Source organism: Saccoglossus kowalevskii, chromosome 21, assembly GCF_978046115.1.
Source record: "Saccoglossus kowalevskii chromosome 21, keSacKowa6.1, whole genome shotgun sequence".
NCBI lineage: Eukaryota > Metazoa > Hemichordata > Enteropneusta > Harrimaniidae > Saccoglossus > Saccoglossus kowalevskii.
The window spans coordinates 27,872,075-27,889,775 of record NC_140661.1 but is presented as its reverse complement, the minus strand read 5'-3'; the positions used below and the strand labels follow the sequence as shown (position 1 = coordinate 27,889,775).

The following is a 17,701-nucleotide window of genomic DNA, read 5'->3' as shown; positions in this document are numbered from 1 at the left end:
GTTGAAATCTGCAATCCCTCAGGATAGTTCTATCCAACAGGTGAAATCTGCAATTCCCCAGGATAGTTCTGTCCAAAAGTTTAAATCTGCAATCCCTCAGGATAGTTCTGTCCAACAGTTGAAATCTGCAATCCCTCAGGATAGTTCTATCCAACAATTTAAATCTGCAATCCCCCAAGATAGTTCTGTCCAACAGTTGAAATCTACAATCCCTCAGGATAGTTCTGTCCACCAGGAGAAATCTACAATCCCTCAGGATAGTTCTGTCCAACAGTTGAAATCTGCAATCCCTCAGGATAGTTCTATCCAACAGGTGAAATCTGCAATCCCTCAGGATAGTTCTGTCCAACAGTTGAAATCTGCAATCCCTCAGGATAGTTCTATCCAACAGTTGAAATCTGCAATCCCTCAGGATAGTTCTATCCAACAGTTGAAATCCGCAATCCCTCAGGATAGTTCTGTCCAACAGTTGAAATCTGCAATTCCCCAGGATAGTTCTGTCCAAGAGTTGAAATCTGCAATTCCCCAGGATAGTTCTGTCCAACAGTTGAAATCTGCAATCCCTCAGGATAGTTCTATCCAAGAGTTGAAATCTGCAATTCCCCAGGATAGTTCTGTCCAACAGTTGAAATCTGCAATCCCTCAGGATAGTTCTGTCCAACAGTTGAAATCTGCAATTCCCCAGGATAGTTCTGTCCAACAGTTTAAATCTGCAATTCCTCTGCATATTTTTATGTTCAGCATTTGAAATGTTGGCATATCCTGGACAGAATTATCCTGAATTATTCTACTCCCACACAGAACTATTTTAAGGCAGTACATAAAAATGCAATGTGACGGTAATTGTAGAGTGACATTCTGATATTTTCCTTCTCAGCTCAACAAGAAAGAATGATGTAATGAAAGTAAAACTACCAGACACCATAACATCCTGGGTGATTGATGCAGTCAGTCTGTCTGGACAACATGGGCTTGGTGTAGCTGAACCAGTAACAGTGAAAACATTCAAGCCATTCTTTGTAGAATTCACCATTCCATATTCAGTGATACGAGGAGAACAAATCAAGCTTCCTGTTACTATTTATAACTACCAGGATGTCTGTGTCAAGGTAAGGTTCTTTGTGGCTATAAGTAACTAGTATTACATGTATGGGTAAGTACAAACTTGTTAAACTTTACACATGATAAAAATGTTGTGCCCAAGCTTGTTTCCATGGTTTATAGAACAATCCCCCCCCCCCCGGTTTTGAATTAAAATATTTACATATTGATGGAGGTCAGTTTTTAGAGATCTGCTCAAAAGTCTGTTGCTTAATTATAGACAAGCTAGTAAATTTGAACATTTGTCAATATTATGTGTCATGCTTTGTCATATATAATTAAATGTTTTTACAGTGAGCAAGGTTTATATTTTGACCTGTGTGCAGTACGTAATGTCAGCAGAGGCAAAGCAGGGAACAGAATAGTAACACAACAGTAGCATGAGCATTTGCACTGTTGCAATGTCACTGTTGATCATTACTATTTTGTTGCAAGAAATGTAATATGTGTGTGATGTTATAAAATAGTTAATAATTGATTGTGTTTTGTTTTATATCATATAGGTGCATCTAGTCATTCATGTTCCACAGGGTGTGAGATTTGTTACTGAGCAGCATAGAAGATCAAGACAAGAAATGTGTCTCCAAGCAAAAGAAACTTATGTCACATCTGTCTTATTAGTATTTGAGGAACTTGGCTATGAAAACATTACAGGTGGAGTGGATATCTTTTTATTTAACGTTGGAATATTTCTATTATGTTTATGGGTTTTAATTCTCATGGTCTTCTGCTCATTTCCCATCTAGCAGCTTTCATAAAGAATGACATCCAGATGTAGTGCTGTTGACATTTGTGTTGTTCCTGTTCACAGTATTCTCACCAGTATGCCCTCTAAGACGATATAACATGTCACTGATGCACAAAAATAATTTGTGCTCCGATGACACAACAGAAAATCATACATTGATATAATAATGATCTTGAAAAGCGTCTTAATATAATTATGAATTTGGTAATTTTATCAGATGTAGTTCACATTTTATGAACATTTTTTTTATTCATTTAATTAATATTGCAGATATAGCTACATAGGAATTCTATCAGCGATTCTAGCTAATAATGTACACATAAAATTATCCACATTAGATTTCTATTAGCAAGTCTTGCTAATAATGTACACATAAAATTAGCCACATTAGATATTTATCAGCAATTCTAGCTAATAATGTATACATAAATTTAGCCACATTGATTTTAGCAATTCTAGCTAATAATGTACACATAAAATTAGCCACATTAGATATTTATCAGCAATTCTAGCTAATAATGTATACATAAATTTAGCCACATTGATTTTAGAAATTCTAGCTAATAATGTACACCTAAAATTAGCCATATTATTTTTCTGTTAGTGAATCTAGCTAATGGTGTACACATAAAATTAGCCACATACAAGTTCTATTAGAGATTTTAGCCAATAATGTACACATAAAATTAGCCACATTAGATATTTATCAGCAATTCTAGCTAATAATTAATAATGTATACCTAAATTTAACCACATTGGTTTTAGCAATTCTAGCTAATAATGTACACCTAAAATTAGCCATATTAGTTTTCTGTTAGTGAATCTAGCTAATGGTGTACACATAAAATTAGCCACATAAAAGTTCTATTAGCAATTTTAGCCAATAATGTACACATAAAATTAGCCACATTAGATATTTATCAGCAATTCTAGCTAATATTTAATAATGTATACCTAAATTTAGCCACATTGGTTTTAGCAATTCTAGCTAATAATGTACACCTAAAATTAGCCATATTAGTTTTCTGTTAGTGAATCTAGTATATAATAGTGTACACATAAAATTAGCCACATTAGATTTCTATTATCGTTTCTAGCTAATAATGTATACATAAATTAGCCACATTAGATTTCTATTAGCGATTCTAGCTAATAATGTACACATAAAATTATCCATTTGGGATTTTAAATTTAAACAGTATTGTTATTGTTAAGATAACTTGCATGCCAGTGTGAATTTTCAAACCTACAATGTAGTGTTGTGTAATTTAACTAACAACCAATCAATCAACTTGTCATTGATTTTAGCACATGCTGAGGCATATGAAACCAGAGACTGCTGTCAGTCGGGTAATAGCATATATGAAGATTTAATAGGAGTGGATAAAGTGTCAAGACAACTTATGATTGTGGTAACAGTTCTACTTTCTTTATCGTTCTGTTGTTATTGGTTGATGAAGTCCATAGCTTACGTTTCGGTTGATAAACATCCTAGTGCCTGATCATGATACATCATTTCCTGCTTGTAGTCATAGTTACAATGTTTTATTACATCCCCAAAATACCATGCAGCAAAAAGAATTTTACAAGATTCAGTGCATTTTAATAGTGACATAATTCTAAGTTATTGCAGTTTCAGATGTGAAAGGAAAATGTTCAAATTTCATTTCAAATGCACATTTCTAAATAATAAAGACATTCATAGCACAACAACACCAATACATGTTTCTACAGCCAGCTAATTTCTGTTGTTTTTGGTATCATATCTATATTTATTTGTCCAAATTATTATATCTTATTTACAGCCTGAAGGTATTCCTAGGTATTATACTCACAGTGTCTTCTTCTGTCCTAATGGTGAGTATTTTTGTCCATTAATTTCCAGAAAATGAAAAACCAGAAATGGTTGGGTGTATCACAGCTTGTTTGGTAGTTGTTGACATTCCTAAGGCCTAATGTAATTGTGTATCCTAGACATTCAAATGTCCCGAGGAACTGTTCCCATCTGCAAGTTTCTAGTTGATGTGAACTTCATAGTTGACGTCACGAAATAAATTACATTAACATAATGTATGCAAAGTTATTCTAAATGCTGCTTCCCGTAGGTACGCTGAGGTACTGGTAATTTTGGAAAAAAATATTATGGTAGTCTAAACGTTTCAGCACTTTTATAATGTATTCGTTAAGATTTGTTTGTGTCATAATATCAAAAACTGCCATTATGATTGAATAATTCGTCTGCTGTCGAATGTGTCATGATCAAGTATAGTACAGTCAAATATTTACGAATATTATGTTTATACACAATATTTATTATAATAATTAGATATGACCGAATGTTGACAGTTTACTTGTTTGGCTGAGATTCAATAACTTACAAATGTGAATCTTGGTTAAAGTTATGCGGATGCCATCAACATTTTATGCATTTTAAAATTTATATTTTATGAATATGAATATCTCAAGAATGACATCAAGGCACATTACAAATGATATTGACTACTTTTATTGTTTCAGAAAAAGTTCACATTTCCACACCAGCCAATTATGAGTATCAGTATTTCAGAATTCCTGAATTTTCTGAGTTTTTTACCTTCTCAACCAAAGCCAAAAATGATGTACATATAGCTTTGTCTTCATTATCAATGGATATGAATGATATGTATGAGATTGTGCTTGGTGGTTGGCTGAATACCCAGTCATGGATTGCAAGGTCTAAACAAGGTAACTACTGTAGTCCATTATTAGTTGCACCCACTATAATAATTCAACCATCCCAGAAAAAAATAATTTTTCATAATTAATGAAATAAACTGAACTCATCACAAGAATATCTCCTGAAATCCACAAAGTCAGTACAGTGATCATGCATTGCTCATCACTTGAATTTTTTTTTTATATTTCAGTAAACTATGACTCCAAATTCAATGATTTGTCAATCTGGAAATATCTTTACTGTGTGGGCTATTTTTTGTGGCAAAATTTTTTGAGTGAAAATTGAGAATTGACACAAATTTTGTCTGTTGGCTTCAAAATTAGGGTCCATTTTCAGAAATATTGAAGAAATTAAAACAAAAGTGCAGCCAAAATTTGGGCGAGAAAGGTTTAACTGTATCGAGCAAAGAAATAAATTGAGAATGCATTATCATTGTTTTACCAGTATTGGGTGTTGCCTTGCCAAAGTCCAGGAACATATAAAAATGTTGACACAAACTTAATAATCTGATATCAAGAGTCAGAAACTGATATTTTATTGATCTTGTACCAGTTTCACAGCCATTTCATCAACGGAACTAGGATTAATTTTGTTATTTTTATTTTTGCAGCTGTCACATTTTAAAGTATTCTATCACACATACCTTGAGTAATTGGCATGTGGTCCTGTAGGTGACACCAATCCTATGCCTTGCCCAGATAAGAATGCATAATGCAACTTTAAAACATTGATTAATTGAAAATTAATCCACAATGCTTCTATATAATTAACCTAGATTTTGTAATTGAACTGTGATTTATTCTTTGTTGCCAGGTGATCATGAAGTGGCTGTTCCATCAGTCGAAATTCTGTCGTCAGATGAATTCCGATCTTTTTGGATTAGTTGGCGAAATGGGACCATTCAGGTATTTCCTCTGCATGTTTTGATACAACTTCAGATAGCAGTTTCCTTCCCAAAAAATTGTCTCAGGGTCATGGCTAATTTGCATACCAATTTTCATACTAATTAACATAATGTTCTGTAAGAGGAGACGTCAGATCTGTAGCTTGGCTCTGTAAGAGCTGAGACTTCAGATCTGTAGCTTGGCTCTGTAAGAGCTGAGACTTCAGATCTGTAGCTTGGCTCTGTAAGAGCTGAGACTTCAGACTGGCAGCTTGGCTCTGTAAGAAGTGAGACTACAGATCTGTAGCTTGGCTCTGTAAGAGCTGAGACTTCAGACTGGCAGCTTGGCTCTGTAAGAGCTGAGACTTCAGACTGGCAGCTTGGCTCTGTAAGAGCTGAGACTTCAGACTGGCAGCTTGGCTCTGTAAGAGCTGAGAATTCAGATCTGTAGCTTGGCTCTGTAAGAGCTGAGACTTCAGATTTGTAGCTTGGCTCTGTAAGAGCTGAGACTTCAGACTGGCAGCTTGGCTCTGTAAGAGCTGAGACTTCAGACTGGCAGCTTGGCTCTGTAAGAGCTGAGACTTCAGATCTGTAGCTTGGCTCTGTAAGAAGTGAGACTACAGATCTGTAGCTTGGCTCTGTAAGAGCTGAGACTTCAGACTGGCAGCTTGGCTCTGTAAGAGCTGAGACTTCAGACTGGCAGCTTGGCTCTGTAAGAGCTGAGACTTCAGACTGGCAGCTTGGCTCTGTAAGAGCTGAGAATTCAGATCTGTAGCTTGGCTCTGTAAGAGCTGAGACTTCAGATTTGTAGCTTGGCTCTGTAAGAGCTGAGACTTCAGACTGGCAGCTTGGCTCTGTAAGAGCTGAGACTTCAGACTGGCAGCTTGGCTCTGTAGGAAGTGAGACTTCAGATCTGTGACTACAGATCTGTAGCTTGGCTCTGTTAGAAGTCAATCTGATTAAAATCTGATGTAGTGTACGGGCTTTAATTATTTTGGCTATAAACTTATTTTAATTTTATTTTTTATTAATGCCCTTTTATTTTATTTTATTTTATTATTTTACTTTATTATTTTACTTTGATTTTGATTTTGATTTTGTGATTTTTTTTTAATTCCACCCTACCTACATCTGACCCGATGCCTATGTAACGAGATTTCAACGAGACCCACTATCGACGATTTTAGTCAACGAATCATAGACCTCCTTCTATAGTGCACATGATGACGTCACCGGGCGGAGTCGGGTGGCAAACACACTCAAATAAAATGGCGGATTACACCGATGTTAGCGACCGAGAATAACACGACTTTTGGTAAGTTTATCATTGTCATATGCAGCGAAAGTCATTTTTATGTTAATATTGTGGCTCGAATGGTTCGACTTTAGATTGTTATTTTGCATAGTTATTCTGGGAATGACGATTTTGTTTCCACCGTTTCGACCGAACACCAGTGTCTTTTTCCAGTCGCTTGCCCTGGAGACGGGTGATGTTTTGTTGACGATCGGGCCTACATCGTCTACGGTATTGAAGCCGTAGCTGTAAATATTCATCAAATTGTATCAACATTATGTACATTATACAATAACTCTTTATTAAAGTAATTGAGAAAATATTTTTTTGCTCCAATTTTCGGCGTCGATGCCGTGGGCCGGTGACGTTATACAATTTAAAATCAGTTTGCATTGTTTACTATAACTGTTTACAATGTTCTAATCATTACGATTTACTTATTTTTTTGCTTCCATTCTAGATAATTATGCTCAGTGATGTAAAATTGAAGCGATGACTGAATGAACGAACCTTGGCTGGCGAAGATGTATCTGGAAGTGTACACATTTGTTGGAAGTGAAAAAAATATTCAATGTAATGACAAAAATTGTAAAATGCTGTGGAATTTTTTTTGCAAATAAAAATATACTAGCAATTTTCTATTAATGGTTTATTCAAGTGGGCAAAATATAATGTACAGAAAGATTGCTCGTAGAGTATCGCTACACTGAAAAGTAAGCAACCGACAGCCTGTATAAAAGGGGGGCTGTGATTGGCTGTTACTTACGCGAGATTTGAACGGGACTTACAGAGGCGTCGGATCAGATGTAGGTAGGGCGGAATTTAAAAAAAAATCACAAAATCAAAGTAAAATAATAAAATAAAAGGGCATTAATAACTTGGCTCTGTAAGAAGTGAGACTTGGTAGCTTGGCTCTGTAAGAAGTGAGACTTCAGATCTGTAACTTGGCTCTGTAGGAGCTGAGACTTCAGATCTGTAGCTTGGCTCTGTAAGAGTTGAGACTTCAGATCTGTAGCTTGGCTCTGTAAGAGCTGAGACTACAGATCTGTAGCTTGGCTCTGTAAGAAGTGAGACTTCAGATCTGTAACTTGGCTCTGTAGGAGCTGAGACTTCAGATCTGTAGCTTGGCTCTGTAAGAGTTGAGACTTCAGATCTGTAGCTTGGCTCTGTAAGAGCTGAGACTACAGATCTGTAGCTTGGCTCTGTAAGAAGTGAGACTTCAGATCTGTAACTTGGCTCTGTAGGAGCTGAGACTTCAAATCTGTAAGAGCTGAGACTACAGATCTGTAGCTTGGCTCTGTAAGAGCTGAGACTACAGATCTGTAGCTTGGCTCTGCTAGAAGTGAGACTTGGTAGCTTGGCTCTGTAAGAAGTGAGACTTCAGATCTGTAGCTTGGCTCTGTAAGAAGTGAGACTTCAGATCTGTAACTTGGCTCTGTAAGAGCTGAGACTTCAGATTTGTAGCTTGGCTCTGTAAGAGCTGAGACTTCAGACTGGTAGCTTGGCTCTGTAAGAGCTGAGACTTCAGATTTGTAGTTTGGCTCTGTAAGAAGTGAGACTTCAGATCTGTAGCTTGGCTTTGTTAGAAGGGAGACTTCAGATCTGTAGCTTGGCTCTGTAAGAGCTGAGACTTCAGATCTGTAGCTTGACTCTGTAAGAGCTGAGACTTCAAATTTGTAGCTTGTCTCTGTAAGAGCTGAGACTACAGATCTGTAGCTTTGCTCTGTAAGAAGTGAGACTTCAGATCTGTAGCTTGGCTCTGTAAGAGCTGAGACTACACATCTCTAGCTTGGCTCTGTAATAGCTGAGACTACAGACCTGTAGTTTGGCTCTGTTAGAAGTGAGACTACAGATCTGTAGCTTGGCTCTGTTAGAAGTGAGACTTGGTAGCTTGGCTCTGTAAGAAGTGAGACTTCAGATCTGTAGCTTGGCCCTGTAAAAGCTGCGACTACAGATCTGTAGCTTGGCTCTGTAAGAGCTGAGACTTCAGATTTGTAGCTTGGCTCTGTAAGAGCTGAGACTTCAGATCTGTAGCTTGGCTCTGTAAGAGCTGAGACTTCAGACTGGTAGCTTGGCTCTGTAAGAGCTGAGACTTCAGATTTGTAGTTTGGCTCTGTAAGAAGTGAGACTTCAGATCTGTAGCTTGGCTTTGTTAGAAGTGAGACTTCAGATCTGTAGCTTTGCTCTGTAAGAGCTGAGACTTCAGATCTGTAGCTTGGCTCTGTAAGAGCTGAGACTTCAAATTTGTAGCTTGTCTCTGTAAGAGCTGAGACTACAGATTTGTAGCTTGGCTCTGTAAGAAGTGAGACTTCAGATCTGTAGCTTGGCTCTGTAAGAGCTGAGACTTCAGACCTGTAGTTTGGCTCTGTTAGAAGTGAGACTACAGATCTGTAGCTTGGCTCTGTTAGAAGTGAGACTTGGTAGCTTGGCTCTGTAAGAAGTGAGACTTGGTAGCTTGGCTCTGTAAGAAATGAGACTTCAGATCTGTAACTTGGCTCTGTAAGACGTGAGACTACAGACTAGTAGCTTGGCTCTGTTAGAAGTGAGACTTCAGATCTGCAGCTTGGCTCTGTAAGAGCTGAGACTACAGATCTGTAGCTTGGCTCTGCTAGAAGTGCGACTTGGTAGCTTGGCTCTGTAAGAAGTGAGACTTCAGATCTGTAACTTGGCTCTGTAAGACGTGAGACTTCAGATCTGTAGCTTGGCTCTGTAAGACGCGAGACTACAGACTCATAGCTTGGCTCTGTAAGAAGTGAGACTTGGCAGCTTGGCTCTGTAAGAAGTGAGACTTCAGATATGTAGCTTGGCTCTGTAAGAAGTGAGACTTCAGATCTGTAGCTTGTCTCTGTAAGAGCTGAGACTTCAGATCTGTAGCTTGGCTCTGTAAGAGCCGAGACTACAGATCTGTAGCTTGGCTCTGCTAGAAGTGAGACTTGGTAGCTTGGCTCTGCTAGAAGTGAGACTTGGTAGCTTGGCTCTCTAAGAAATGAGACTTCAGATCTGTAACTTGACTCTGTAAGACGTGAGACTACAGACTAGTAGCTTGGCTCTGTTAGAAGTGAGACTTCAGATCTATAGCTTGGCTCTGTAAGAAGTGAGACTTCAGATCTGTAGCTTGGCTCTGTAAGAGCTGAGACTTCAGATCTGTAGCTTGGCTCTGTAAGAAGTGAGACTACAGACTGGTAGCTTGGCTGTGTTAGAAGTGAGACTTCAGATCTGTAGCTTGGCTCTGTAAGAGCTGAGACTTCAGATCTATAGCTTGGCTCTGTAAGAAGTGAGACTTTAGATTTGTAGCTTGGCTCTGTAAGAGCTGAGACTTCAGACTGGTAGCTTGGCTCTGTTAGAAGTGAGACTTCAGATCTATAGCTTGGCTCTGTAAGAAGTGAGACTTCAGATCTGTAGCTTGGCTCTGTAAGAGCTGAGACTTCAGATCTGTAGCTTGGCTCTGTAAGAAGTGAGACTACAGACTGGTAGCTTGGCTGTGTTAGAAGTGAGACTTCAGATTTGTAGCTTGGCTCTGTAAGAGCTGAGACTTCAGATCTATAGCTTGGCTCTGTAAGAAGTGAGACTTTAGACTGGTAGCTTGGCTGTGTTAGAAGTGAGACTTCAGATCTGTAGCTTGGCTCTGTAAGAGCTGAGACTTCAGATCTGTAGCTTGGCTCTGTAAGAGCTGAGACTTCAGATCTGTAACTTGGCTCTGTAAGAAGTGAGACTTCAGACTGGTAGCTTGGCTGTGTTAGAAGTGAGACTTCAGATCTGTAGCTTGGCTCTGTAAGAGCTGAGACTTCAGATCTGTAGCTTGGCTCTGTAAGAGCTGAGACTTCAGATCTATAGCTTGGCTCTGTAAGAAGTGAGACTTCAGATCTGTAGCTTGGCTCTGTAAGAAGTGAGACTTGGTAGCTTGGCCTTGTAAGAGCTGAGACTCCACAGATTTCAGTAAGAATTTAGATTCTAGATCTGTTGTTCAGTACGAGCAGAAACTCTGAGGTATGTGGCAGGGTTTTCTTGAGCACTGAATATATGTAACATGATATTTTTCATTTGTTCCTTCCTCTAAGGTTGGTTATGGTACAGCTCCAATTGTCGAGTCTGTCTTCTTGAAATATTATAATGATGTTCCAGTCGTTGCTAATTACATTGGATTCTCTACTGGAAGACAAAGTAAAGGAGAATTCAAATGGGACAGACAAGGTAGTGTGCCTCTGATATAAATTGTTGGTCTGTTTATGGTTTTTTTGAGCGAAGTCAAATTGCGTGAGGTTTAGATAGTGGGAAGAAGCGTGGGTTCGAGGAGTGGAGTGGGACAAAAATATAGAGTTGAGTGGATGGGTTTGCCTGGAGTGAAATGGAACGAATGATGAGTAAGGTAGAATGAAATGAAGTGAAATAATTTGTGATGATTTTTTGTTTTCAATATGTTAGATACTAAGAATGGTGGTATTTATGAAATATTTGATCTTGGGATGCCATCAAATGTTGTAAATGGATCAGAAAGAGCAGATGCCTCTATTATTGGTAAGTTCGACTATTGTTAGTATAGAAAAAAAATGTGATAAATGAAGAATTTACATTTAAAATATGATTATTTTGACAATAGATCTCCATTTACATAAGCACATGTGCTACTAATAGAGCATATACAGTATGCTATGCGACTCATTATAATATATCAGCAACATTAATAAGGGGTGCTGGGTGGGCATCTCCCTAGCAACAATGACCACACCCATAGAAATGAATCATTATCTTTTCCGCACTTTGTAGGTGACTGCCATTAAAGATGAAAGAGTGGAGCTGTTTGTAAACAGTGATACTTCATCATCCATCCCTTTAAACAATGAAAGAGTGGAGCTGTTTGTAAACAGTGATACTTCATCATCCATCCCTTTAAACAATGAGAGAGTGGAGCTGTTTGTAAACAGTGATACTTCATCATCCATCCCTTTAAACAATGAGAGAGTGAAGCTGTTTGTAAACAGTGATACTTCATCATCCATCCCTTTAAACAATGAGAGAGTGAAGCTGTTTGTAAACAGTGATACTTCATCATCCATCCCTTTAAACAATGAGAGAGTGAAGCTGTTTGTAAACAGTGATACTTCATCATCCATCCCTTTAAACAATGAGAGAGTGGAGCTGTTTGTAAACAGTGATACTTCATCATCCATCCCTTTAAACAATGAGAGAGTGGAGCTGTTTGTAAACAGTGATACTTCATCATCCATCCCTTTAAACAATGAGAGAGTGAAGCTGTTTGTAAACAGTGATACTTCATCATCCATCCCTTTAAACAATGAGAGAGTGGAGCTGTTTGTAAACAGTGATACTTCATCATCCATCCCTTTAAACAATGAGAGAGTGGAGCTGTTTGTAAACAGTGATACTTCATCATCCATCCCTTTAAACAATGAGAGAGTGGAGCTGTTTGTAAACAGTGATACTTCATCATCCATCCCTTTAAACAATGAGAGAGTGGAGCTGTTTGTAAACAGTGATACTTCATCATCCATCCCTTTAAACAATGAAAGAGTGGAGCTGTTTGTAAACAGTGATACTTCATCATCCATCCCTTTAAACAATGAGAGAGTGAAGCTGTTTGTAAACAGTGATACTTCATCATCCATCCCTTTAAACAATGAGAGAGTGGAGCTGTTTGTAAACAGTGATACTTCATCATCCATCCCTTTAAACAATGAGAGAGTGAAGCTGTTTGTAAACAGTGATACTTCATCATCCATCCCTTTAAACAATGAGAGAGTGGAGCTGTTTGTAAACAGTGATACTTCATCATCCATCCCTTTAAACAATGAGAGAGTGGAGCTGTTTGTAAACAGTGATACTTCATCATCCATCCCTTTAAACAATGAGAGAGTGAAGCTGTTTGTAAACAGTGATACTTCATCATCCATCCCTTTAAACAATGAGAGAGTGGAGCTGTTTGTAAACAGTGATACTTCATCATCCATCCCTTTAAACAATGAGAGAGTGGAGCTGTTTGTAAACAGTGATACTTCATCATCCATCCCTTTAAACAATGAGAGAGTGGAGCTGTTTGTAAACAGTGATACTTCATCATCCATCCCTTTAAACAATGAGAGAGTGGAGCTGTTTGTAAACAGTGATACTTCATCATCCATCCCTTTAAACAATGAGAGAGTGAAGCTGTTTGTAAACAGTGATACTTCATCATCCATCCCTTTAAACAATGAGAGAGTGGAGCTGTTTGTAAACAGTGATACTTCATCATCCATCCCTTTAAACAATGAGAGAGTGGAGCTGTTTGTAAACAGTGATACTTCATCATCCATCCCTTTAAACAATGAGAGAGTGAAGCTGTTTGTAAACAGTGATACTTCATCATCCATCCCTTTAAACAATGAGAGAGTGGAGCTGTTTGTAAACAGTGATACTTCATCATCCATCCCTTTAAACAATGAGAGAGTGGAGCTGTTTGTAAACAGTGATACTTCATCATCCATCCCTTTAAACAATGAGAGAGTGGAGCTGTTTGTAAACAGTGATACTTCATCATCCATCCCTTTAAACAATGAGAGAGTGAAGCTGTTTGTAAACAGTGATACTTCATCATCCATCCCTTTAAACAATGAGAGAGTGGAGCTGTTTGTAAACAGTGATACTTCATCATCCATCCCTTTAAACAATGAGAGAGTGGAGCTGTTTGTAAACAGTGATACTTCATCATCCATCCCTTTAAACAATGAGAGAGTGGAGCTGTTTGTAAACAGTGATACTTCATCATCCATCCCTTTAAACAATGAGAGAGTGAAGCTGTTTGTAAACAGTGATACTTCATCATCCATCCCTTTAAACAATGAGAGAGTGAAGCTGTTTGTAAACAGTGATACTTCATCATCCATCCCTTTAAACAATGAGAGAGTGAAGCTGTTTGTAAACAGTGATACTTCATCATCCATCCCTTTAAACAATGAGAGAGTGGAGCTGTTTGTAAACAGTGATACTTCATCATCCATCCCTTTAAACAATGAGAGAGTGAAGCTGTTTGTAAACAGTGATACTTCATCATCCATCCCTTTAAACAATGAGAGAGTGGAGCTGTTTGTAAACAGTGATACTTCATCATCCATCCCTTTAAACAATGAGAGAGTGAAGCTGTTTGTAAACAGTGATACTTCATCATCCATCCCTTTAAACAATGAGAGAGTGGAGCTGTTTGTAAACAGTGATACTTCATCATCCATCCCTTTAAACAATGAGAGAGTGAAGCTGTTTGTAAACAGTGATACTTCATCATCCATCCCTTTAAACAATGAGAGAGTGAAGCTGTTTGTAAACAGTGATACTTCATCATCCATCCCTTTAAACAATGAGAGAGTGGAGCTGTTTGTAAACAGTGATACTTCATCATCCATCCCTTTAAACAATGAGAGAGTGGAGCTGTTTGTAAACAGTGATACTTCATCATCCATCCCTTTAAACAATGAGAGAGTGAAGCTGTTTGTAAACAGTGATACTTCATCATCCATCCCTTTAAACAATACTGAATATCTTTATTTTTGCACGGTGTTACGTCCCTAGGGTAAGGTCCAGGTGAGAATACAGACTCGACCCCCGAGACTAATGTATGGTACGAACCCCCACTTCCGATAATGAAATATGATACACAATAAGTATTTTTAATACATAACTAGTTTTTATTGCACTAGTCCAGAAATATTGTTCTTAACAGTAATAACAGTGAGTACAGACATGGATAGGAATTATTAAATATTAATTATCCACACAAAATCTAAATAATTATGGCAGGTGGACATTTCATGAAATACAACCCCAGACTACAAATACGATAGTTCCCCGCATAAGTTCATCAACATTCAAATTACAACAACTATTAAAAATGTAAATGCCAAAAAGATATGTACGGGTAAATATATATTCAACTAAATGCAAGGTTCACCATTCTCACTTAAATACTACCTGCACCCCTGCTCAACATCACAAAGCATTTACAGTCAACTCGGAGACAATGTTACTTGAATGTCACGATAATATACCACACAAGGTTTCTATACTAGTGCCAGTATGCTCAGTCAGTTATTCGGCAGCTTGGTGAGGTATGCATATGTTGTACTCACAGTTCAAGAAAATGTGTCTTCAATGGAGAGCAATAAGCATGGTACATCTTCAAAATGCGCGAATTCAATGGTCGGCGGAGATAACTAGCAGTACTTCACAAGGAAGGACAGTATAGCTACGTCATCAGTGGCGAATGCAAAACCAACATTCAAGTCCAGGTCCTAAACTTGCATATTGATAGCAAGACCAGTGACCACGTTGATCATAATTCCGTTACTCACATAACGTCTCACTTCCCCAGCTTAGAGATAATTTAATACATGTCTACAACAGTTCATAACTAGACTATAACATCGCAGTAATTCATAATTTGCGCAATAAATATACTCAAACTAATTACATTCATTCATACTAAATTTAATTCAAGTATTTTACTTCTAAATTCACAAAACACACAAAATTAGTGTGTCATGTCGCCCTCATCTGGACAACATTATTTAAATTTCCCGTCCACAAGCCATATTAATTCTACTGTATACTATATGAAATCAACCTTTCCTTATACCACACTACAAAATAGTTTACAAGTACGTAACAAGTGGAGCTGTTTGTAAACAGTGATACTTCATCATCCATCCCTTTAAACAATGAGAGAGTGAAGCTGTTTGTAAACAGTGATACTTCATCATCCATCCCTTTAAACAATACTGAATATCTTTATTTTTGCACGGTGTTACGTCCCTAGGGTAAGGTCCAGGTGAGAATACAGACTCGACCCCCGAGACTAATGTATGGTACGAACCCCCACTTCCGATAATGAAATATGATACACAATAAGTATTTTTAATACATAACTAGTTTTTATTGCACTAGTCCAGAAATATTGTTCTTAACAGTAATAACAGTGAGTACAGACATGGATAGGAATTATTAAATATTAATTATCCACACAAAATCTAAATAATTATGGCAGGTGGACATTTCATGAAATACAACCCCAGACTACAAATACGATAGTTCCCCGCATAAGTTCATCAACATTCAAATTACAACAACTATTAAAAATGTAAATGCCAAAAAGATATGTACGGGTAAATATATATTCAACTAAATGCAAGGTTCACCATTCTCACTTAAATACTACCTGCACCCCTGCTCAACATCACAAAGCATTTACAGTCAACTCGGAGACAATGTTACTTGAATGTCACGATAATATACCACACAAGGTTTCTATACTAGTGCCAGTATGCTCAGTCAGTTATTCGGCAGCTTGGTGAGGTATGCATATGTTGTACTCACAGTTCAAGAAAATGTGTCTTCAATGGAGAGCAATAAGCATGGTACATCTTCAAAATGCGCGAATTCAATGGTCGGCGGAGATAACTAGCAGTACTTCACAAGGAAGGACAGTATAGCTACGTCATCAGTGGCGAATGCAAAACCAACATTCAAGTCCAGGTCCTAAACTTGCATATTGATAGCAAGACCAGTGACCACGTTGATCATAATTCCGTTACTCACATAACGTCTCACTTCCCCAGCTTAGAGATAATTTAATACATGTCTACAACAGTTCATAACTAGACTATAACATCGCAGTAATTCATAATTTGCGCAATAAATATACTCAAACTAATTACATTCATTCATACTAAATTTAATTCAAGTATTTTACTTCTAAATTCACAAAACACACAAAATTAGTGTGTCATGTCGCCCTCATCTGGACAACATTATTTAAATTTCCCGTCCACAAGCCATATTAATTCTACTGTATACTATATGAAATCAACCTTTCCTTATACCACACTACAAAATAGTTTACAAGTACGTAACACTCGCGGCAGCAGTTGATTCTATGTATCAAACAATTCAATCAAACCTCAATTCAGTCTATAAACATTGCCTTCTCTCAACATAACTACCGGTAACACTTCCATGAGGGGGGGGGGGGGGCAAGGGTACAGTTGTTTTATGGGAAATAAAAAGGGCTTTTTACAATTTACAAGGAAAAAAAGATGTTTTTTTCAGTTTACAGTGAAAATTGAATGTTATTTTACATTTTACGTACGGAAGATTAAGAAAGAAAACCTAGAAAATTCTTGTACGTACCAAGAAAAATGACACATTTTTACAGTGTACGAAAAAAATATTTGATTGATTACGTTGTATGTATAGCCTGTGATTACAGAATTACGAAATTTATTTTTTCAATTAACGTTGTACGAACAAAAAAATATTGCAATTATGTTGAACGAAAATAACCCTTGCTCCCCCTTCCATGATAGATGATAGAGGGCGCTGTGCGCAGTAGAACTGATAATAGGTATTCAAGTCCTGATTGTGAATCAGCTCTTGTCTTTCTTGATGACTAACATTTGAGATTACACCTAGTTTGTTACTTGCAGTGACTTGTGATACTTAATACTAGTAAGGGACGACGTCAAAAGATTGATGTCAGATAAAAAACTTAATTCCTTTAGTTTTTTTCAAGACTCCCCTACCCCCCACTGAAACTTAATTGATAAATATTGGTCATGGCGTCAGACTACATTCACCATTAAATACAAATTGATAATCGGACAGTAGTATTGCATAGCAGTTGGCTGTCGGGTGGGTGTAAACAGATTTTACAAATGCACCTCATTTAACGCACAGATTTACACTCGAACCAAACCATTTTTCTGTTTTTTTTCCCTTTTCGGTTATTTCTGTCCATGATTGGATAGAAAAAAAACAAACTACAAATACTCCAAGATTTTTTTGACTTCATTAAATAATAAAATCGTTTTTGTCGGATGGAAACTTTTTGAGGTCAAAACCCCCCACCCCCAAACTAAAGGAAATAAGTTTGTTATCCGACATCGATCTTTTGACGTCTTCCCTAACTCACAAGCAGTG

The 17,701-nt window shown here is 37.4% G+C and overlaps 1 protein-coding gene across 1 annotated transcript in view; it reads left to right on the top strand.

Moving 5' to 3' along the window:
- LOC100367729 (C3 and PZP-like alpha-2-macroglobulin domain-containing protein 8) overlaps positions 1-17,701 on the top strand; it is a 69,954-nt gene that overhangs the window by 31,036 nt on the left and 21,217 nt on the right. The window contains exons 20-27 of the mRNA XM_085495301.1: positions 878-1,109; positions 1,605-1,755; positions 3,158-3,261; positions 3,655-3,706; positions 4,367-4,573; positions 5,379-5,470; positions 10,801-10,933; positions 11,165-11,257. Of these exons, the coding sequence (XP_085351427.1) occupies positions 878-1,109; positions 1,605-1,755; positions 3,158-3,261; positions 3,655-3,706; positions 4,367-4,573; positions 5,379-5,470; positions 10,801-10,933; positions 11,165-11,257 (1,064 nt within the window). The remainder of the gene's footprint in view (positions 1-877; positions 1,110-1,604; positions 1,756-3,157; positions 3,262-3,654; positions 3,707-4,366; positions 4,574-5,378; positions 5,471-10,800; positions 10,934-11,164; positions 11,258-17,701) is intronic.